Source organism: Copadichromis virginalis, linkage group LG6, assembly GCF_057382275.1.
Source record: "Copadichromis virginalis isolate Kocher_CV1m ecotype Utaka linkage group LG6, C_Virginalis_male_GT1.1, whole genome shotgun sequence".
NCBI classification, from domain to species: Eukaryota; Metazoa; Chordata; class Actinopteri; order Cichliformes; family Cichlidae; genus Copadichromis; species Copadichromis virginalis.
In genome coordinates, this window is record NC_140623.1 from 20,116,099 (window position 1) to 20,139,921 (window position 23,823).

At 39.4% G+C, this 23,823-nt stretch overlaps 1 protein-coding gene across 2 annotated transcripts; it reads left to right on the top strand.

Moving 5' to 3' along the window:
• The first annotated feature begins 268 nt into the window (after positions 1-268).
• Positions 269-22,441, top strand: papss1 (3'-phosphoadenosine 5'-phosphosulfate synthase 1). Of its 2 annotated transcripts, XM_085459124.1 has the most exons (13): positions 474-539; positions 4,406-4,593; positions 4,678-4,792; positions 4,891-5,126; positions 5,327-5,465; positions 6,844-6,962; positions 7,381-7,494; positions 7,617-7,728; positions 9,559-9,764; positions 13,600-13,735; positions 14,147-14,415; positions 17,108-17,337; positions 21,445-22,441. In XM_085459124.1, exons 3-13 carry the CDS (start codon positions 4,681-4,683, stop codon positions 21,581-21,583), a joined length of 1,812 nt encoding a protein of 603 aa, XP_085315250.1. In that variant the 5' UTR covers positions 474-539; positions 4,406-4,593; positions 4,678-4,680; the 3' UTR covers positions 21,584-22,441. The 2 variants fall into 2 exon arrangements, with proteins under 2 accessions (XP_085315249.1, XP_085315250.1); XM_085459123.1 differs by lacking the exon at positions 4,406-4,593 and having other exon boundaries at positions 269-539.
• Positions 22,442-23,823: the final 1,382 nt, after the last annotated feature.

Consider the following 23,823-nt stretch of genomic DNA (forward strand, 5'->3'; position numbering starts at 1 on the left):
TGACCAGGTTGGTAATAATAACCTACAGATTTTATTTTATTTTTTTAAACATAAATATTTGAAATGACTCCTCGAAAACATCTATTTACTTTTATTTATTTATTTTTACATTGTTTTTTTTTATGTATTTTCACACTTGCAGGTTGCGGATCAGTTACGTCTCCGAGTCAGCTATTGCGCGAAAGGAGACGATGACGAAGCAGAACTGACACCAGGTCAGTTTTTCTGGAACCAACCAAAGACGGAGGAAACGCGTCACTTCTTCGATGGTGACGTGGCAGCTTGGAAAAATACCTCTTCCCGGTTGTTGCGCTAGATAGGCTGCTCAGCTCCGGTCTCCTCCATCCGCTAGACGCACCTGACCCACGAACAGATACCTCTACAAGTAAATAAACCGGGTTAGGTGTTGTATTTGCTTTTTTTTTTGGTTATTTTTCTAAATAGGTACCGTTTGAATTAGCTGCTGACTGCTGCCAGGCATGGAGACTCTCGGCAACTCGAACAAGAAACAGAAGCTAACCAACACTGCTGAAAGCTGGGTGAGTTTTTTTTCTCTCTCCCAAGATGTGTTAATTCAACGCACCGTTTCATTATATCCGTCCACATCCACAAACAAGTTGCTTCTTCTGAGCTAACTGCCTAACAGGCTCAGTAAGCTAGTTAGCGACACTTTTGTCACACGTTAGTTGCAAGCTAAAGCTAGTCTTACGAGTAAAGCTTTGGGTAATAAAAGTAATCACGAATCAGCTGCTACCACCCCCGGTAATGAATGCAGGGGCTTTGACTGATTTGAGTTACAGCATTTCCAGGTGTGATAACATTACCTTGGTGGTACAGGCAGACTGTGCTGTGCTTCTTTGTGTAATTTCTCTGCTACATAACGCTGCAGCACAGTATTGTCATTCATCACCGTCTTCCACATTTGAACACACAATGTAATTTCAAAAAAACACAACAACCCGAAATTTTCTATTAAAGCTTCTGAATTGTTAAATAATTGCCTAAATAATCTGTCATCTGTAATCTGCAAATAATTTATAATCTGTCAAACATGTCTCAAACATCAATGCTATAAAGTTATTTTGAGCCAGAAAGAACAATCTTAACACCTTTCTTTCTAGCCAAAAGGGCAGCAGAAATTGCAACAAGTATAAAATGCCACAGTCGTGTAGAGATATTTGAAGTGGCTGAAAAGGACTGGATTGATTGACAACCCGGGAAATTAATTGCAGCATGAATATTTCATCTTTAAAAATTTCTGATGTATTCAAGATGAAATAAGAAGTTTTGAGAGGAAATGTGGACAAAATGAAGCGAGGTGGAGGTGTGTCGCAGGTTTATCTGGTTTGAATGTCACACACTGTTGCAGCGCTGTCACAGCATGGTACTAGCAGTGTGTATCCTGTAGCTGCAGCTTAACATGTGGCAACAATAATAATGGATAAACAAGAACAGTCACCCGATGAAGCCAACAGAACCACATCATCCACGAAAAGCAGAGATGAGATTCTGAGACCACACCATTTTTAGTAAATTAGGAAAGTTTTTGCATTGATTAATAATGTAAATCATCCTTACCTCCTGCTCTGCAGTTCAATTCAATTTTATTTATATAGCGCCAAATCACAACAAAAGTCGCCTCAAGGCGCTTCATAGATACAGAGAAAAACCCAACAATCATATGACCCCCTATGAGCAAGCACTTTGGCGACAGTGGGAAGGAAAAACTCCCTTTTAACAGGAAGAAACCTCCAGCAGAACCAGGCTCAGGGAGGGGCGGCCATCTGCTGCGACCGGTTGGGGTGAGAGAAGGAAGACAGGATAAAAGACATGCTGTGGAAGAGAGACAGAGATTAATAACAGATATGATTCAATGCAGAGAGGTCTGTTAACACATAGTGAGTGAGAAAGGTGGCTGGAAAGGAAAAACTCAATGCATCATGGGAATCCCCGGCAGCCTACGTCTATTGCAGCATAACTAAGGCCTAACTATATGCTTTAGCAAAAAGGAAAGTTTTAAGCCTAATCTTGAAAGTAGAGATAGTGTCTGTCTCCCGAATCCAAACTGGAAGCTGGTTCCACACAAGAGGGGCCTGAAAACTGAAGGCTCTGCCTCCCATTCTACTTTTAAATACTCTAGGAACAACAAGTAGGCCTGCAGAGTGAGAGCGAAGTGCTCTAATAGGGTGATATGGTACTACAAGCTCATTAAGATAAGATGGGGCTTGATTATTTAAGACCTTGTATGTGAGGAGCAGGATTTTGAATTCAATTCTGGATTTAACAGGAAGCCAATGAAGGGAAGCCAAAACAGGAGAAATCTGCTCTCTCTTTCTAGTCCCTGTCAGGACTCTTGCTGCAGCATTTTGGATTAGCTGAAGGCTTTTCAGTGAGTTTTTAGGACATCCTGATAATAATGAATTACAGTAGTCCAGCCTGGAAGTAATAAATGCTAGGGCTGAACGATATATCGCATTTGCGATAATATCGCGACATGATCAAGTGCAATTTTCTAACCGCAAAGGCTGCGATTATACTCTGGACATGTCCAAATTCATGGGCTGCATCCTCCTGAGGCCGCATTTGTAGACCGATTACGTCACAGCGACGCGCCGAAGGCTGTCCAAATTACTACCATATCCCAGAATTCATAGCGCGGCCCAGCCAAACTCCAGTTTCCAGCAATGGCGGCCGCTACTAAGTTTTAAAATTACTCATACTAATCTTTCTGGGTCACAAAATAAACTTTTAAAATATTTTCAGGCGAGAAAGTAGTTGTGTAAACATCAAATATCTGCTCGGTTTATCAAGATATCCCATATTTGCAAAAGTGCTTCGACGTTTTCAGAGGCGTCTGCTACCCACCAGCTCGACAGCTAGCCGGGAGCTCGAGGGTTACTGATGCGGCCGAGAACGGCACAACTCCCGGCACATCATTTTCAGATCACCGCGGAGTTTCGCTGCTCGGGTTAAACGTAATATATAAGTCACTTAGACAACCTAAAAATGTTATTGTTGGGCTTTTTTCAGTGTTTTGTTTGTTCGTGAGTAAATCGGTTTGGCTGAGATTAAAGTTATTAGATTAGATAAAATAAAACTTTATTAATCCCCCGGGTGGGTTCCTCCTTGGTTTTCACACAGCTGACTAAACGTCAAACAGAAAACTTATTAAACAGAAGTATGAGACAGTCGAGAATTTACACCAGTGTCTGGTTATATTTTAGATAGCAAGAAGCAGACGGCCGAGTTTATTAAACTCCACCGAGACAGCGGTGACGCTAATCAGAACTAGCCTTCTGATTCAGAAGGCTAGACCGTCCAATTTCACGCCTTTAAATTTTAAAGGCGTGTTTGTGTGTGTGTTTATACAATTGCTATTATGTTTGCACTTTATGTGTAATGTTACTGACTGCAGAGATCAGTAAGATGTGTGTATTTTTTATTTATTTAATATTATTTTTTAATTGAATGACTGTCTAGTAGTTCACAGATGTCGAAAAACTGAGTGTGGTAAAGCCACTGATTTTGTTTATGTATATTTCTGCAATCTGCACATTGTACTGACTTTCATTTTAATGTTTACACCAGGGTTCCTTGTCAGCACTTTATGCTCAGATGTTTGTAAGCTAAAAATAAACTATTGTGTATGTTCAAATATACTGTTGTGATTGAAGAAGTTAAATAAAAATGTCAGTCATCAATTCATGCATCACCTCATGTCATCATAACAGAGGTCTGTCTTCCAGGAAAGAACAGTTTAAAATTAATGTAATATAGTATTGGCCATACTATATGATGTATTGCTTGTCTTTGTTTAATAATACAGAAGACAAAGACCTTAAAAAATAATCGCATATCGCATCGCAATCGCAATATTGGGGCAAAAAAATCGCAATTAGATTATTTTCCATAATCGTTCAGCCCTAATAAATGCATGAACTAGTTTTTCAGCGTCGCTCTGAGACAGGATATTTCTAACTTTAGAGATGTTGCGCAAATGGAAGAAAGCAGTCTTACATATTTGTTTAATATGTGCATTGAAGGACATGTCCTGGTCAAAAATGACTCCAAGGTTCCTCACAGTGTTACTGGAGGCCAAGGTAATGCCATCCAGAGTAAGAATCTGGTTAGACACTATATTTTTAAGATTTTCAGGGCCGAGTACAATAACCTCAGTTTTATCTGAATTAAGAAGCAAAAAGTTAGCGGCCATCCAGGTCTTTATGTCTTTAAGACATTCCTGCAGTTTAACTAATTGGTGTGTGTTATCTGGCTTCATGGACAGATCGAGCTGGGTGTCATCTGCATAGCAGTGAAAATTTATGCTATGTCTTCTAATGATGTTGCCTAAGACATAATCTAAGGTCCATCCATCCATCCATTCGCTTCCGCTTATCCTTTTCAGGGTCGCGGGGGGCGCTGGAGCCTATCCCAGCTGTCATAGGGCGAGAGGCGGGGTACACCCTGGACAGGTCGCCAGTTTGTCGCAGGGCCAACACACAGGGACAGACAACCATTCACACTCACATTCATTCGCACATTCACACCTAATGGCAATTTGGATTTTCCAATTAACCTATCCCATAATCTAAGGTGTTGAAAATAATTCAAATAATAGTTTTTCTTTAAAATTTGTATTCACTCCACTGACTTTACATTAAATCTGTATTATTTCAGGGAATGCAACGGGCAACTAATGTCACCTATCAAGCTCATCATGTAAGCCGAAACAAGCGTGGGCAGGTTGTGGGCACAAGAGGAGGCTTTAGAGGATGCACTGTTTGGCTGACTGGTAGGCTGAAAGATGTTATTTGTAGAGATTTTAAGTTGGACTTAATGAAGATGTCATTGTTTTCTTAGTTTAACCCTTTGTTTTTCTTCTGTGTAAAGGTTTGTCTGGTGCAGGGAAGACCACAGTGAGCATGGCTCTGGAGGAGTACCTTGTGTGTCATGGTATCCCTTGCTACACACTTGATGGGGACAACATCCGTCAGGGGCTTAACAAAAACCTGGGGTTCAGCCCAGAGGACCGTGAAGAGAACATTAGACGTATTGCTGAAGTGGCCCGGCTTTTTGCTGATGCAGGGCTCGTCTGCATCGCCAGTTTCATCTCTCCCTACAGCAGGGTGAGTAGCTCCTCAAAGAAGGCGTTAGCTGAATGAGACAAAGAGATGATGACAATGAGAAGTGTGCCTAGATCTCAGTGGTATTTCAGTAAATTAGGCTCTTAATTTGTCACCATCATCAGTACACCAAGCTAAGTTTTGCTCTCACTTTTTGTCTTTCCTATTTATACATAGTTTTGTATGTTATTATCATCCATCAGGATCGCCTCAATGCCAGAAAGATCCATGAGGCTGCTGGGCTACCTTTCTTTGAGGTGTTTGTGGATGCCCCACTGGACGTATGTGAGCAGAGGGATGTGAAGGGGCTTTACAAGAGAGCAAGAGCAGGGGAGATAACAGGTACAGTATGATTACTTCCAAGGAAGTTTTTTTTTTTTTTTTTGGTTGCGTTTGCATATGTGTATTTCTGTCTGCAAACATGGGCACTGAAATATTTTGGATGAATTCAGAAAAAACTTTGTACAGATGTAGAGCTGCGTCATGTCAAGAGTCCAATAAATTTTGGTAAATTAAATTCAAATGAATTCAAGTTAAGGTCCACTTAATGATTAATTGGTAGAAAACATTTTAAAAAGACTTATAACTTAGAAACTGTGTGTCTTACAAGTGTGGCTGGTATTGTCGACATACAGAAAGTACCATATAAAGATTTAAATAATCATGTCACATTTGACCTCTGACCTCTCCTTCAAGGTCAAAATGATAATAGTATAAAGAGCTATTTATGAAAACTATGTTTCTTACTCTCATTGTTTGTATTGACAACAGACTGGCATGTAGGGAATGATATATGGGAATTGTAATTATAACATTATAATTTGCACCCAAATATCATGTCACATTTGGCCTCTGGTCTCACTTTTACATTTTACACCAGGCTTTCTTTCAAGTTGACCTCCAAAATGTATAAAATATAAAATATCATAATGTAGTATAACATCTTATTATAAGCTCAACTTATTAATGTCCAGTTATTTACAAATCATTACCTATTATCTATGATCTACACTTACATGTTTACAGTAAACATCTAGCATGCTACTCTTTACAGAGTTTTACTGCGCCACAAAATTCTTAAAGTATATTTAAAATGAACAAAGAATACATGTTTAGAAAATACAATACTGTTCCTTTAAAAGTAAGTTCTGCACCAAGCGTGAGCTTTGCGCTCACTCGTTTATCTTGTTTTTGTAGCTCACGAGGTTTATGTTAACTGAGTGATATAAATTTTTGAATTTATATATTATATTTCTGTATTTTTTACCTGCCTGTATGATTGTATGTTATGTGTATGGTTGGTGTGAAACACTTCATGCATGTACCTTTTTAGAGCTAAAATGTTGGCTCAAAATGTGCTCTCAACTATTCTTTAGGTCAGGAGGCAAGCAAGCATGCAACATATTTCAACAGTCTGACTACTGCTTGTGAAATATGTTCAATCTACCTCATTTCCTTGCTTTTGCATTTTGTTTGTACTGAAATAAGAAACGATCTGATTCAGCTTATCAGGTTAATCGATCTGTTTGACAACTAAACTATCACACAGATGTGTTTAATAGTATGAATTTTAAATTGGAGCTCTGTATTTCATATTGTGTTCATCTCAAACATATAAAAATAGGAAAAAATAACCTGCTGCTTAGGTGTAAATATATTTTATTTAAAAACAAAACAGAGCTCAGATTGTGCTTTTTTTTTTTTTCTTTTTGGTAATCAGGTTTTACTGGCATTGACTCGGAGTATGAGAAGCCAGAGGCACCAGAGCTGGTGCTGAAGACCGACTCCTGCAACGTGAATGAGTGCATACAGCAGCTTGTTGACCTTCTTCAGGAGAGGGTGAGGAGAGGAAATATCTGGTGCTGATGCTATTTTTCTTCTACCAATTAGCTCCCTCATCTTTTACACCACCATCACAGGTTAAGCTGGAGCCTATAAGTTCAGACTTAATGCATTACAGTGCTGTTGTTTTTCTGTGAGCCACTAGATGGCAGGAAAGTATCACATTTGTGTGGATGTTGATGCTAATGCATCTCCACTTTGTTTCATATATATATATATATATATATATATATATATATATATATATATATATATATATATATATATATATATATATATATATATATATATATATATATATATATATATATATATGCGCGCACAAATTCCTTTACCAGTATCTTCATTATGTGTGATGTTTTGGAATAATTTCTTTATACCTATTAATTTGATATCCTGATTTTAAACTTTGCAGGATATAGTTCCTGTCGATGCTTCGTATGAAGTGAAAGAGCTGTACGTTCAAGAGAACAAACTGGATCTGGCCAAAGCTGATGCAGAGACACTTCCTGCTGTACAGATTGGGAAGGTGAATATCTCAATATCACAAAGCGTTTTAATAAGTAAAGCTAAATGATAATCGTTTTGTTATCCGAGTATCCTCTGATAGATTTACCTTTTCTCTTATGTATGTGACTGTTTAATCCTCAGGTGGACATGCAGTGGGTACAGGTGCTGGCTGAAGGCTGGGCCACTCCTCTCAATGGTTTCATGAGAGAGAGAGAGTTTTTGCAATGTCTTCATTTTGACTGCCTATTGGATGGTAAGATTATTATATATTCACAGGAAACTCATTAAACATGTGGCTGGGCATTAGGTGGAGTTTAATGCTGACACAATAATTACCTAAAACAGAAAATAGCTTTCTGTTTGAACTGAAATAGAGAAAATATCCAGTGAGTGGCAGTTCTCTCAGAAGCTGATAGGAGGGAACCAGTAATTTAAATAATTACTCATTACAACCAAAGTGTGCAGAGGAGCATCTCTGAATGTGGAAACCTGAAGCAGATGTGCTCAGAATTTTGTATAAACAACATGAAAGTGTCTACTCATCAGTTCATAATGGTGGTGGTGTTTGTAATGGTCTGAGGGATGTTTTCTTGGCACACTTTAGGTCCCTTTGTAACAACTGAGCATCATTCAAACACCACAGCCTGAATGTTGTTGCTGACCATCCTGTTATGACCAGTCAAACTGGTTTCTTGAACATGGCAGTGAGATCACTACTCAAATGTCCTCGGCAGTCACCAGATCTCAATCTAAATCTTTGGGATGAGGTGGAACAGGAAGTTTGCATCATGGATGTGCAGCCGACAAATCTGCAGCAACGGCGTGATGTTATCATGTCAACAAAATCTTTGAGGAATGTTTCCATCACCTTGTTAAATCTGTGCCACGAAGAATTAGGGCAGTTCTAAAGGCAAAGGGGATCCAAAACAGTACTAGCAAGGCGTATGTAATGAAGTGGATAGTAAATGTATTTATGCATGCTCACAATATTCATATTTTACACATATTTTAAGCATGCTGTATAAGTTTGTGTATAGATTAGAAGTTATGAGTCACTTTGCTGTTAGTCCTGAGGACTGGAATGTGGAGGACAAAGCTTGTGCATTGATCAACACTACACACAGCCATTTCCCATTGTCACCATGTTCCAGAGGTTTGACAGTTGGAGGATTGATTACACACAATTTATGCTAAAACTGGTCAGGAAGCATAGAACTGAAAGTTCTGCTAATCAAGTAGTTGACAAAACAGAAACCCCAATATATTCATTTTGTGTCTCCCTCGTTTGGACATTTGGCAGGCTTGTGTGTGCATTTTATTGGAACCATCTGTAAGCTCTACTTTGTGACAGAGGGGACCAAAGGAAGGTCCAGGGAGAGTTGGGGCTAGCAGCAGTCACAGTTACACATTTTTTTTTAATTTATATTTTTATTTTATTTTATATTTTTTAGCTGATCTGTGAAAAACGTGCTGGTCTCAATATTTTCATCAACGTGCATGGTGAAATAAATGCTGCAAAAGACTGCGGATTAACTCATGAGTGAGAGAGGGTCTCACTCAGTGTAGAGTGTAGAGTAAGGATATTTATTCTCCAGCTTCTTAAATTGCAGCCTTGAAGATTCACTGTATTCAGTGGTTGAAACATATATTCCACATTTAGCCTGAAGCCGTACAACGTTATACTTTACAAGAATGGTCGGGATATTTTGTTGCACATTCCCAGTCTCTGGGCATTTTAACCTGCCTTTTGTGTGTTGCCTAATCTTAGTGTCTTTGGACTTTTCAAAAATTTTTAAAGCAGATACAATTTACATTTCTGGCAATTTAAAACTATTTTTAGAATTTTTGTTCCAAATTTATCAAAAACCCAAAGTAAAATCAGTCATTTACAAGGTTTCTACAACACCTGTAATTACTGAAAAACTCCCTCGGGAAACTATTAACACTGATAGCTTCATCAATAATTCAGTTGACCAGGACACACTTGAACTCCTTGACGAGAAAAATGATCTGAAATGTTTTCAGGCTATTTCAGATTGTGGATTCTTTCTTTTTCCATGAATCAGCATTTTTCACCCCATAGGTGGCGTGATCAACCTCTCTGTGCCTATCGTGCTGCCAGTGTCAACTTCAGATAAAGAGCGTTTGGATGGCGCGACAGCTATGGCCCTGGTCTACGAGGGTAGGCGAGTGGCCATCCTTCGTAATCCCGAGTTTTACGAACATCGAAAAGAAGAGCGCTGTGCTCGGCAGTGGGGAACCACCTGCAAGGACCACCCTTACATCAAGGTCAGTGCCTGTGAGGAGTGGTGCATTCAACCTTCCAGTTTTTGCTCAGTGAAGCAGGGCGGGATATTGGCAATGTCTAGAATTCATTTGAATTGTGGTGTTGTAGTGGCTGTTTATTTGGCTAACTCTGTGTTCACATGTGAAATTATGGGGCAGTTAAGAGGGTTAAACAGAGTGGATACGTATGTATATGTTGGCCCCCTCCTTTGATTTATCCACATTGACATCATGTTTTCCATTCACTTTTGTTAGGAAAATCAATACAGACATTCCTATGCTGTTGATCTCTCCAGAGAATAAGGCTGTTAAGCATCATTCGTGACTCTTATCGGGTCAGCAGTGGACAGGTTGGAGTAATTAGAGTGTGGAAAACAAATCACAACATGATCCTGAAAACATCTTATAACAGAGCCAAGTGGTTATTGATCGCCTCACGTAGACACCCGTGCTGCTGACAACATTCAGATTTGTATGTATGGTTTGCCAGACCAAATTGAAATCAGGGTGTTTGCAAAGTATGGATATCAAAGCATATTCACATGATAAATTACATATCAACAAAATAAGCAACATGGTTTTCTCTTTGTCATCTTCAGCTTTTCATTTGTGGCCTTTCTGTTTTGGTTCTTTCTGTCTCGGCACGGGAGCTTTGCTGTGTTTGCTGCTTAGTCTGTAGAAAATTGTCTCTTTGTATCACATCAGCATCGCACAGCCCAGTCAGTAAGTCCAGGGGCTGTCTCATAAATGCCAGTGGAGACAGGTGAAACGCACCTCCAATAGCAGCCAGGATTAATTCGATTTACTTCTTGATGTTTATAGCAGTTCTCAAAATTTATTGTGGAACTTCAGTTTCTTCCATCGTCAGGCACTCAACACTGTTTCCTTGGAAGTGAAATAGTGTAATATACACACGGTAAATGCATTCACTATTTGTAAAACTGTTGATATTTTCCAGGGCCTGTGCCAATAGACTGCACCTGTACTATTCGTGCAGGTATCCTCATATTGCACACAGTCAAAAGAAAAAAGGCTACCCCATGAAGCTTGGGTTGTCACTACCAGGTGCTTTAGCTAAGGGATGGCATCACTTTCAAGAAAAAGCAAGGGTGACCTCGGTTTGTTTTAAGAAGACATAAGCCAAATATCCATAGACAGCTAGCACTTGCTCTCCAGCAGGGGTAGCCTGAACAATGTGGGATACACACCCTGTTCACTTGACTTCCACAGTTTCTTATCTCACAGCCAAAAGTAATATCCCATCAACAAACAAAAACAGAGCTCAGATTAGCGTGCAGTCTTTTTTTTTTTTTTTTTTTTAGCCTGTCCGTCTGGATTGAATGATAGGCTGCAAAATCTAGGCATTCTGACTGAGAGCTCTACAGTAGGCTAACCATCCTGTAAGTTTTAGTGTGTAACTATTCATATTAGAGATGAAGAGACTTTCATAATTCAATCCAGAACTATTTCACACCCCATGAACCACTCAACTATTAAATGCATACACATAACATTTAGTACATGTTTTATGAAAAAAAAAAAAGGCACAAATGCAAAGATCATTCCTTGGCTGTTCAGGCTTTTTAAACATTTTTTTTAAATGAATTCTCTCCTGCTGGGAAGATTGAATTTACAATATGGGCTAGTATGTTAGAAATGGTATAGAAGCTGAGCCTTGGCGAAACTACTGAAGACCATCTGCAGAGCTCCAGACTGTCTGTCTCAGAGTACTGTGTGATAAACATGCTGCATGTGAAAGCAAACTGCCTCCCTGGATTCGGCACTGATAGAACACAGATCCCAGCTGGCCTTTGCGCATTGCTTATGGAAAGACTGAATAGGCGGAGGAGTGGAGTTTTTCTCAGTCTGTCAGGACGCCCAGTGTAATCACTTGATCTTTTTGGTACACCCTCATATTGCAGGTGTTATAGTTGGATCCAGAGTCTCTTGCTCAGCCTTCAACTAAATGTGTTTGAGATTGTACTGCTCATTTGCCAGCTTCCACCTTTTTGCTCACCCAGCCCATCTCCAAGTAGATCGAGGAATTGTTTCCATGTGTCTCTTATCAAGCGCTGTGGGGCTCAGGTAGACGCTCTGGTGTGCTAATGTCCTGAAATGATCTGGCTTAAAGTGTCAATGGGTTGATGGAAAGCAGCAGAAATTTTTGGTGTTGGTGACACAGTTTGTTTTTAATTTCACCTTAGTAAACTTTTAAAAGTGGCTGTTTTGTGGATTAGTGCAGTCTGCTTATCGGCAAAGGTTTAAGTCAAAATTAATAGTCTTTGTGGTGTCTAGTGATTTTGCACTCTTGGGTCAGACTTACTTTTAACCTCTGGCTTAACAGCTCTCTTAATATCGCACCACTATTGGCAGTTTTCTTTTTTTAATTTTCAAAGATTTCCTTCTTTCACTTTATTCATAATGGAGTCTGGCATGGTAATGTGTTTTAAGATGTATTAGAAGCTGCAGGCTTCATGAATTGATGCCGTGACTCCTTAGTGTCAACACCTGATGTCTCATTTCTGGATTTAGGCACATGCCACATGCTCTGTGTTTCCCGAACCGTCGTTCTTTATCCACTTTAACTTATCATGTGTTCAGCCTGCTCTAATTAAGCTCTCACTCATTAGAATGTATGTATGTATACACGAGTGAATGTTTAACTCCCAACACCAGAACCAATCTGTCAGCACACTCCTTCATTCATGACTACGACGTTCTGATCCAGGCTCTTTTCTGCTCCACGGAACATGTTGTTAATCCACACGCTTCCTGTTTGCCTGTCTGTCACTCAGACATGAAATCCACGGCACTGGAAGCTATGGTGTGGTTTATTTGGCTAGGGCCCCCTTTTACAAATGAAGTCATAGAGAAATTATAATGGGTAAACATCGCAGATTTAGACCTCCTGCTTTCATACAGCCTTGTAGACGTTTTGTTTTCTGTTGACTTATGTTGGCAAAATCTGTGGTGATTTGCCTATCCTATTGTTCAGTGCTATCAGTGCTGTAAAGCGTATGTCGTGACTTTTATCGGGTGAGCAGCAGACAAGCTGGAGCACTTGAGGGCAGGTGGTTATTGATCGCATCACGTAGACACTCCTCTGCTGACAAGATTCAGATTTCTATATATAGCTTGCCAGCTCAAACTGGAATCAGTGTGTTTGTAAAGTATGGATATCAAAGCGTACTCAGATGATAAATTACATGTCAACAAAATAATGACAGACAGGTGTTTTTTTTTTTTTTGTCCACTTATTGTTTTCATTTTTATTTTTGGTCTTATTTCAGTTCACAGTCTAAATGCTGGAGCTGTGCTGCGTTTGCTGCTTGGTCTGAAATTTGTCACTTTGTATCACATTAACAATGTGCAGGCCAGTGCTTTCAGTAACTCTAGCTACAGTCTCAAAAGTGCCACAGGAAGCAGGTGGAAGATATTGCCTGAAACAATAGCAGCCTTTGCCTGGATCCTTCCTGAGCACTTTGGTGACATTGTTGGATGAATCTCACGAGGGGAAAATTTCTCTGCGCTGTGGTCATGAGCTCATCCCCAGGTTTCGTTGCGGAATGCAATCTGATTTTGTCTGTTATTGAAATTAACAAATGCTGAGGGGAAAGCACAGCAGAGTTTTGTTGGCTGTTTAACAACTCACCAAGACTTTGATTTATTTCATTTTGTCCTTTTGCAACTGGGTAATAACTGAGGGGTTTATTTGAATTCACCCTGGAGTGGTTCCAACAGAGTGAGACTTTTAAAGAGCGGTGTCTTAAATCTGGTTTATGTTTGTGTTGCGTTCACCGTCACGATCACTGTGGCTCCTATGTGGCTCCTATTTCAGATGGTGATGGAAAGCGGGGACTGGCTGGTCGGTGGTGACCTGCAGGTTCTGGACAAGATCTGTTGGAATGACGGTCTCGACCAATACCGACTGACACCCACTGAGCTCAAACAGAAGTTCAAAGAAATGAATGCAGGTATTGGAACAATATCTGTTTGTTTATTTTCTGTCAGAGCTAAATTAACCCAGTGATGACATTCTGAACCAGGGAGAGTGATGGTAATGCCCCAGTATTTATAAACAGCTACCTTCCTTCTCTTTTAAAACAAGAGGAAAACTTTAAGCAGTCTGGTGCCTTCAGTCCACTCACTTGTTTGTTTATTTGGTAAATAAATAACAGCATCACAGTAGGAAGGTCCCAAGAGAAAAGACTACAGTGTTATTCAACACTTCATCAGTAATACACAGACTGTATGTGGTTCATGTGCATGAAGCAGCTAGATGATTTCTGTGTGTAGATGATTTTCTTTTGTTTGCTTTGCTTTTGCTTTGCAGATGTGTTTGGTTGCCGTTTGACAAACTTGTTTCCTCCTTTTTCTCTGTCTAGATGCTGTATTTGCCTTTCAGCTGCGTAACCCTGTCCACAACGGGCATGCTCTCCTGATGCAGGACACCCACAAGCGTCTGATCGAGCGAGGCTACCGTCGGCCTGTTCTGCTGCTCCACCCACTAGGAGGTTGGACCAAAGATGATGACGTGCCACTGCCTTGGAGAATGAAGCAGCATGCTGCTGTGCTGGAGGAGGGCGTTCTGAATCCAGAATCTACCATTGTTGCCATTTTTCCCTCACCCATGATGTATGCAGGGCCAACTGAGGTAATGATTATCAAGAATGTTTGAGGTTTCTTCAAACAAGGCATCAGGTTCGCTTCAAACGTGATAGAGAACAAAAGCGTGGCTGCAGCTCTGAATAATAACAACAGGCAGAAAAGGAAGTGGGCTGTCGCATGATTTCTTTGCAAATTTCTGAGAGTGAAAAATGGCAGGAAAGGAAATTTACAGTTGTCTTGAGGCGCTCTGTTTAACGTTTTCATGCCATACACAAACCTCTGTGTGTGACTGATTGTAGCTGAGAATCTTTTAATCACTCATTTATGATAATCAGAAAGATATGTTACAAATTATTGAGAGCAGATTGCAGGATGGTGGATCTCAGCCTGCGAATTTAATCAGTTTCTAATTCTGAAAGGGAGATTTTTGAAAACTATGCACGGTCGCAACCTGAGTATAGTTTTTCTGACTTGGTTTTCCACAGAGATGTAGAACCTCCTCTTCATTAATACAATTTTCAAAGTATTCTTTAGCCCATTAAAGGCTTGCTGTTACCTCAGTCTTATCTAAAAATCATGTAGAACATGTAGAAACCTAATGGCAGTAGTAATAGTAATTTTCAAGGCAAAAAGTCCAGTTTCTGATGTTATTGATAATGAAAAACAGCAACAGCGTAGGAGAAAAGCAACAACCAAAGTTAATGTGACCGTGTGCAATAAACGTGCAGTTCCATCACCTTTGAAATGGTTGCTTTGAAGACAAGGACCAGGTTTGTGATCACTTGCAGTCAGTTGCTGCCTTCAAAGTAACTGTGGTGCATCAAGGCAGCAATAAAATGTGTTGTACTCAGTCTGCTTTCAGCGCAGTGAGTTAGGGAATGGGGTCAAGTTGGCAATTACATGCAATCTGTTTGTGATAATAATATACCAATTAAGCATGATAAATCAGTGAAAACAACCAATTGTTGCTGTCTACATACACAGACATTTGATACGTTCAGAGTCAATCCAGAACCTCACAGTTCTGAAATGATAATTTAGAAATTCCTCCAAATGGTGCTCTGCAGCATTGCTTTTGTATGAGAATATAATCAAAATCTGCAGCTAGTTGAGTTGAGCACCCGAGAGCAAAGAGAGTCGAGTTGTGCTTATTGGTGTAAACCAGGGGTCGGCAACCTTTAGTCCTTATAGTGCGGCTCCGTGTGGTTTGGGAAAATAAATTAGAAGTATTTAGCTGAAGTGTATTTTATTTTATTTATGTTCTTTTTTAACTTGTAGTTCTAAATTGGAAGATTATTGTGATATTGAAATATAAAAATAAAATCATATTCTATTATTTTTTTCATTGGTTGAAATAAGCGTCACACTCGCGGAAGCCAGCATACCTGCCGAAACACCGTGCATTTATTGAGACTTTCAACCCCAGGTAGGCCAATTATGGATCTTCGGATCTACATTATGTCAGCAGCTCTTCTCCACCGTGAACTATGTTAAAGACAAACACCGCTCACGCCTCACAGATGACAGCTTACAGTCCTGCGTAAAGATGAAAGTGACTTGTACAGCCCTGATTTGCAGACGCTGTGCGCAGAGGTTCAGGAGCAGAAGTCCCATTGTAAACATATCACGGCAGACCCGACGATGTTTCCATGAACTTGCTTTTCAGCATCTCTTTATTGACCACTTTTCACACACGGTTGCTGTACACATACAGCCGGCTGTAGCTTTTCAGCTCACAGCCCGACACATACCAACACAACAGCATAGAGAGCACAGACATTAAGGCAGCGAGGCCTGATTGCAGGTGCCGCTCAGGTGCGTCGCCTCCCCTGCAGCGGCGCTGCAGACCAAGCCACGCCACACACATTAACCAGGTAAAATACATATTTAGGCAGAATTTTGCAAATATCTATTTTTCATCTTTTAGCAGCATAGTGCTTTTTTTCCAATTATTTTTTAAAAGTCAGGTCAAGGCTCCAAAAGCCCAAAGGCGATATAAGGGTGGCGGCTCACAACAGTTTTTGTTTGCTACATGGATCATTTTAGTTCAGCTGGGTGTCTTTCCTTTTGCTATATTTCATTAAGAGTTCAAAATGTGTTAATTACATAGATAAAATGTAACTTTCTCTGTAGCACTTCAAGGATTTCATAAGCAACACACCTTAGTTGTTCACACAAAGCATAAAAGTAAAAAACAGTATATACAGTGTTACTTTCTGACATCTAAAATGAAGATATTTGCGGCTCCCAGTGTTTTCTTTTGCGTGGAAACCGGGTCTTGGGGTGTTAAAGGTTGCTGACCCCTGGTGTAGACTGACTCGGATTGAAATGTGTTGGCAGTCTATCTGCATTTATAAATGCAGATATTTGCAAACCTTCATCAGCCTGCATGAGAGTGAATGCAGTCAGTCTCTGTCAGATTGAGACCATTTGGAGACATGTTGCAGTCCTCCAACCAGTCGTCCCGCACCTTGCGATGGAGGATTGTGGTTGCCAGAATCACCTGGCAACCAACAGTTTTTCCTAGTTGCAGAAAGGTTGTCGTGCTATTTTGACTCTAGTGTGATTGAGCTATTAACAGTGTCATTGTTGCTGCTTTCATTACCCAGATTGCTGTGTTTTAGTACAGTCTTGCACACTTGTCATAAAGACATATTGTGTGTCTTTATAAATCCCACACAAGTGGAGCAGTGTTAGTTTCACAGCTATAGCATTTTCTTTGTTCTCTCTGTCCACAGGTTCAGTGGCATTGCAGAGCACGAATGGTGGCCGGGGCCAATTTCTACATTGTTGGTCGTGACCCTGCAGGCATGCCTCACCCTGCCACAGGAAAGGACCTGTACGAGCCCACTCACGGAGCCAAGGTGCTCACCATGGCTCCGGGCCTTATCACCCTCGAAATTGTTCCATTTAAGGTTGCTGCTTACAACAAGGTCAAAAGGGCAATGGATTTTTATGATCCAAAAAAGTGAGTACTTTTGTTGAAGGTTTTTCATTTAAGAAAAAACTTTTCCATTTTGTTTCCTTTGTTTTAAATAAATTTATTACAGAGATGGTTCACAGGCAGCGCTCACTCACATTAAATTACATTTGTAGATTTTGTCCAGAGTAATACTTCACATTTAGGTCAATTAGAGTGAGCAGCCTAAACAGAAATTATATTCCTTAAATTAATTACTCATTAGGTCTGTCTTGTATGCAGAAAAAAAAAATCCTCATTTTTCTTTCTTGCTTTCTTCTTCTCTCTGTGCCCTAAAAAGCTGAGCCAAGAATAACAGCAATTGTTTTTCATTCGTATACAGTTAAAAGCTTTTGTGCAACACTACGGGCTTTGATGTTGCTCAAAATTACAGAGATCTGCCATTAATTACAGTCTGTATATGGACACTGCACGTTGTGACTAACAACAATCATGCAATTTATTTGGCTTTCCTGCAGTCTGATGCAGCCTGTTCCATCAGGTTGTGCAACTTGGGTTGTGTTCAGCCAGCAGCGTTAAAACTAAATATTGCAGCACTAATCAAAAGATTGCCTTTGTTTTCCATGATGCATGTTTATGATGTAAAGTCCAAAGTGAAGTGCCGATCAGGCACATAGTTCTTCTGTGAATCGAAGTACGCTGCCTCCTTGAAATAGTTTGTTTTAAAATGTTATCAGCAGATTTCGTTAAGCAATCGTTGGCTTTGAAGTGACACCACTGGCTTGGTGCTCTGCATGTGAAACATTTACTTGACAGAAAATTTCTGTTGTCTGATTATATAAATAGAATGTGAGGTTTTGTGTTAAAATGGAATGTGTGCTTGAATTATTTTAAGCATCTGACAGTTTATATTATAACCTAAACAGAAAAAAACCAAAGGGAAAAAAATAACTTGCCACATATTGTTAAATGAACATGTATGGAAACAATTCCGTACGCATCATAGCGTGTCAAAGTTTGCTGCAGACTTTGACGCTGTCTGCAGAAAAATTGCACTTTCTGTAATGTGGAACTTTTACTTTGAAGGAACTGTTTGTATTGCACTTTCTGCTCAGTGAGTAGCTGGTGGGTGTTTGCAGAAACGTGTGCATCTTCCATGCAAACTATGTGGTACTGCAGCAAACTGTTAGCGAGCAGTGCAAGGACAAGGAGGTTTTTGGAGTAGCACTGTGTATTTGTTTACACAGTGCATTTTTACCTGATGACTGTCAGGAACCTCCAGCAACCATACTGTTCTCTGAAGCCTCGAGCAAACGGGCTTTATTTTATTTATTTTTTTCAAAATATTACCTCATATTTTATATTTTGTCCATTTTTATATTAATGCTAATGCCAGACATTCAACACAACTCAGCTTCTAAAATCTGCAGTCATCACTCAGTTAGATTTATGATCTTCTACTCTTTCAAGCACGGTGCCCTTGCCACATTTTAGGTTTAATATGGGCGCTCATTTTAATCACAACACCCCTCAGTCTTTCTCTGAAGCACAATGGCTCAGACCACCGGAAGGCTGTTTCTAATTTGACACTGTATAACTTGTTCTCTGAAGAATTTGCCTGGAGCTCTTTTACCTTACTTTCACTGTTTCTTAATGTTTCAGAGCCTCAAGGTGTGCGCTTTCATGTGATAACAATTTAGCGTTTTAAATAGCACAACTTTGACCCTCTCTGAATGTGAGCCCACTTCAGATAAGTGTGAATGTCTGCTAACAAGATGTTTAAAGTCTTGATTATCCCTCAGAGTAATTTATAAATGAGGATAGCCTGGGCTACACTTAGCACTGGTCTAAGATGAAGACTGTCTTTGGCTGACTGCTTCACACAGCGCTGTTCAGAACTTTTCATGTGACCTCAAATGTGCAGCGAGAAACCATCAATCATAAAAATATAAAGGAGAGGATCTCAGAACGTGTGAAAGATACTTAAAAAAAACGTTTGGAGAGGAGAATTCAGTCTCAATATTAGAAAGCATTTCCTTCATGCTGACAGTTTGATTGTATTGTGTGTTACCCAAAAGTGGTGATGCTTATTTTATATTATCCATCCATTTTCTTAACCGCTCGTCCAATTCAGGGTCCTGAGGGGACTCGAGCTTATCCCAACTGTGATTGGGCAAAAGAAGGGCTACACCCTGGACTGGCTGTCAGTCTGTCAGTGTTCATACCTACAGCCAATTTAGAGTCACCCTAACATGCATAACAGTCTTTGGACTGAAATACGGGAATGCTTAAGCAGGCTCTGGATTCCAGGACCAAAGACTATTTTTCTTTAATTGTAATAATTTAAATCTGTATTAGAATCAGTCAAGGTTGCATTAAACCGCAAACCGTAAAAGTTTAATAACTGTCATTTTAAGGTGCCACAAATCATGGTTATTGTAGTTAATTGAAACTAAAACTAGGAGAGAAAAAAAATCATTTTAGCTAACTAAAAGAAAAAGAAAAACTTGACTACTGAAAAAGATTAAAAATGATTTTGTGAACTTGGAAGACTCCAATAAAATTATTGAGGTAAAACGGTTAGTTTTTATGTACATCTTGCCTCTGACATATAACCTGCAACAATAACTATTAAAAAAAAAAAAACTAAAACTAGTGCTGAAACTAATGAAAACAACACTAAAACCAAACTTTTTCTAAACAATAAAAACTGAACTGCAACAGTAAAATGCACTCTGGAAACTTGACTGAATTAAAAAGATAAGTCAAAACGAAATAAAAAAATTTTTTTTAAACTAATAACAAAATCATAATATAAACCATAAAACGTTTTCTTGACAGTGTTGTTTTAAAAAAAACTAAACCTTTTGCTCTTGAATGGGAAGAACAAACCAACAAAAGGGTTTCTGAATTAAGTCCGCCAGCCGACTGGGATCTTTCTGTGTGGGTTCTCTCAGGATACTCCATTTTCCTCTAAAAGTCCAAAACATGCAAGTTAGGTTAACACCCAGACTTCCTTATATATCCAGCTTACTGACATACCTGTTTATTTAGGCTTTTTGCAGGTTTTATGCAGTGCTTCCCTTCAAGGCGGTCTCAGGGGAAACACTGTTAATGCTGTTCATGTAGCATCTAGCTCTAGAACCTCAGTAAGCACAGTTTGCCCTGCAACAGTGGGAAATGCATTTGAGGTCTGTGAGTTCACTCAGAAGATGCTTCAATTAAAATCAAATCATTGAAGAATGTTGCATGATCACAAATACAGGGTCTATCAAATCTGATTATAAAATACAAAATGTTTCCCCTGCGAACGCACGGCATTTGTCCATACACTAGTCAAGAGAGGTCCCACCAGTTCCTCCTGGTTTCAGCTGTTTTTATTCATTCTCTCTGCTCTCATATGGAGCTTTTTCACTGTAGAAAACCACTGTTTTCACTGTAACTGGCTTAACTGCAAATATCAGATCGTCTAGCCGATGAACACAATGGGCCAGGCGGACACAAATATGACTCCAAATAAAAGCCAGCGTTTCTCAGTTACTGCTGTTATCAAGCAGCTGCGATTATATGTTGGTATTTTCTGCAAAGCTTCCCCAACATAGCTGCCTTTTTCCAGTTTAAACCCAGGATTAAAGAAATGCAGATTCTCTCACTTCGTCATGGTTTGCAGCAACAGCTATCGTGAGGCAGATAGCAGCACAACACAGGCGCATAAATCACAGCGCAACATGTTGACAGTCAGCTGCACTGGCCTCCTTTTCCAGCCACCACTGCTATGGCATGCTGGTGCTTGCCGGATCGTATGACATTATCTCTCCTGCCACAGAGTGATTTTGCAGGAATGTCATGCTGTGAGAAATGGTCAGCATATGAAATGTCATTCATAAATATATTCTCATATGCAAACAATCATCATGTCAAATTTCACAGGGTGGGATGTGTCACAAGAGAGTGTCATAAAAGCTTCATTTTTGGTTTGCAGAAATGTTAACTGGCCTGCTCCTTGATCCAACTGATTGTAAAAGAGCAGCTGGCTCTGTTGGGCGTGCCGTTGATCGGCATCTTTTCACTGATTGAAGTAGATCTGTTATTCAAAGCTCCCCTGCTTTTTGTGTGTGTCTCTCTCACACTCTGTCTTTTTGTTTTTAATTACAGCCATCAAGATTACGATTTCATCTCAGGCACACGCATGCGTAAAATGGCTCGCGAGGGAGAGAACCCTCCCGACGGCTTCATGGCGCCCAAAGCCTGGGCCGTGTTGAAAGAGTACTACAAGTCACTGGAGAAGGCCTAAAGGTCAGGTCTCAGCTGGGGGGAGGAAAAACGTGACAAAAAACATGGGAACACAGTGGTGGTTTCTACTGAGGTTTGGGACCACTCACTCATTTCTATCACAAACTTCACTCACTCTGGCTTCTGTCATGGTTTTAGTCTTATCTGTGTTTTAGCTGTATGTGCTTTATTTAACTAAACCTCTCCTCTGACTATGAAATGTAGAAGCACAGGTCAGTATACTAAGAAGATATTCTTTACTAACATGACAACTGTAAGTTCTGATCAGTGGTTAAGAGTGTTGTTTTTAAACATCCAAATGATGATGAAGAGTCACTGTTGACCAGTACTCAAATATTCAGGAGAAGTTGTTACAATTTGTCCTAGTATTTAAAATGTTACTCAACTCACTAGAGTCGACTTAACGCTGTTCCTTCTTTACTGTATGCATACACGCAGGTGTGGTAGTGGCTCAAATGTTACTGTACACAAGTGTTTAAAGTAAAAATTGAGTGCCTTGGTCCTCAAAGTCAGTTCACATGTTCACATTGAAGTTGGACACCTGCCTCTTCTATCACTGGTTGTATTTTTACATTGAAATGGTCCAGTATGTCAAGAAAATTGTGAAAAACAGATCAGCGGTTATGTTTTTTTTGTTTGTTTGTTTTTTACCGTATAGTGCAGTCTTTCTTAAACTTGTAGAAAAACGTATCACTCCATTTTAATTTTGCTTTTTTGTGTGTTGTGTTTGTAGCTTTGCTGCTTTGAGATCTATTTACTTTTTTTCTCCCATGTCATGTATTGCTAATATTTTATTGTGCTTTACCATGGGATCAGATTTGTAATCTTTCCTTGTCCAATAAATCATTTTTAGCCAAAAGAACAATTTGTGTACCTTTTTCTTTCTCTAAAGTTAAGTTGTTAGATACATTAAGGAACACGTCTTAAGGCACACCAAAGAGATTTATATACATAAAATATTCTCAAAGATTTCTTCTTCTTTTTTTTTTTTTTAATTGACAGCTAGGAATTTGGTTTATTCTAGAAATTAACTGTTATCTCACGGTGGCTGTTTATATTTTGGCAGCTAAATGCATTCACTTGCTTTCAATCGACTCGGTCATCTGAATGAACAATGAACTCTGGAGATTTACATTTCTCTGCCTTAGTGAGCATTGTCTGCTGGAACGTCAGTTCACCCCCCAGTTGGTCATTATGTATATTGAGCTGTATATTGAATAAGACAGACCTTCTAGTGACCCCAATCAAACTTAAACACACTTCCACGCTGTATACAATGATCTGCAGCTGGCTCCCAGATGCAGTGAAAGTGGAACCTGCAGGGTTAAGTCCAGACCCGGGAAGAGTAGATCTGTCAGAGAGACCCTGGATATTTCATCTAACCCAGCTCCAAGATGTAATGAAGAGACCTGTCAGCAGCAAATTTTTCCACCTTTCACCAGATCTTGTTTAATCTCAAATGGTAATCAAGCTGGGACTTTGGGGCAACTTCAAAAGCAGAGCTATTTTTTCACACGGAAAATGATCAAATGATTTTTTTTCCCCCCTCTCTTAAGGAGATTGCCTTATGATTTCTGTTGTCCTTTTAACTGTCTGGAGAGGATCAGTGCTCTCTGGGTGATGCAGGTGTCTGTAACTGTGTGTATCTATAACCTCTTGATGTTATCTCAGTTGTAGCATGCTCAGTGTATTTTACTTCTGGGTCCATTTTCACCTTGCTTGCACCATAATCAGATCTTGCTTTGAAATTTTTCACCCTTTTGAAGGTGTGTTACTACATGGCAAACTGCCAGAGTGACTTGCTGTTCGTATGACTTGAAGGACTATTGTACAACTTTTTTTTTTTTTTTTTTTAAACCACACATTTAGTGTCATCTTCAAAGGAGGTGTAGATTTTGCAATATGTACACTTATGTTTAATGTGCTAAAGCATACTTTAATATATTCTTTTGAATCGAGGTAAGCATTTTCACTGCTGTGTAAATATGAAATATGTTTGCAGTGTAGTGATCATGTATGGTTGTATCATTTCAGCAGTTTTTAATATGCCAAAACTATTTTACATGTATAAAGGTTCACAACACTAAATGTTCTTAAATTACTGCTGAAAAAACTGAGAACAACACATACAAAACATTAAAAACTCAAATGAGGAAGCACTATCAATGACCAAAAAGCACCAATGAAAAATGTTAAACAAATACATGAAATATGGAAGCACAATGTATAAATTAAACAGTG

Excerpts from the sequence above, each read along its gene's own strand:
- papss1 (XM_085459123.1), top strand. The coding sequence starts at position 480 with ATGGAGACTCTCGGCAACTCGAACAAGAAACAGAAGCTAACCAACACT. Across the intron at positions 7,729-9,558 it reads TTTTGACTGCCTATTGGATG|GTGGCGTGATCAACCTCTCT; the intron begins GTAAGATTATTA and ends TTCACCCCATAG. Across the intron at positions 14,416-17,107 it reads TGTATGCAGGGCCAACTGAG|GTTCAGTGGCATTGCAGAGC; the intron begins GTAATGATTATC and ends CTCTGTCCACAG.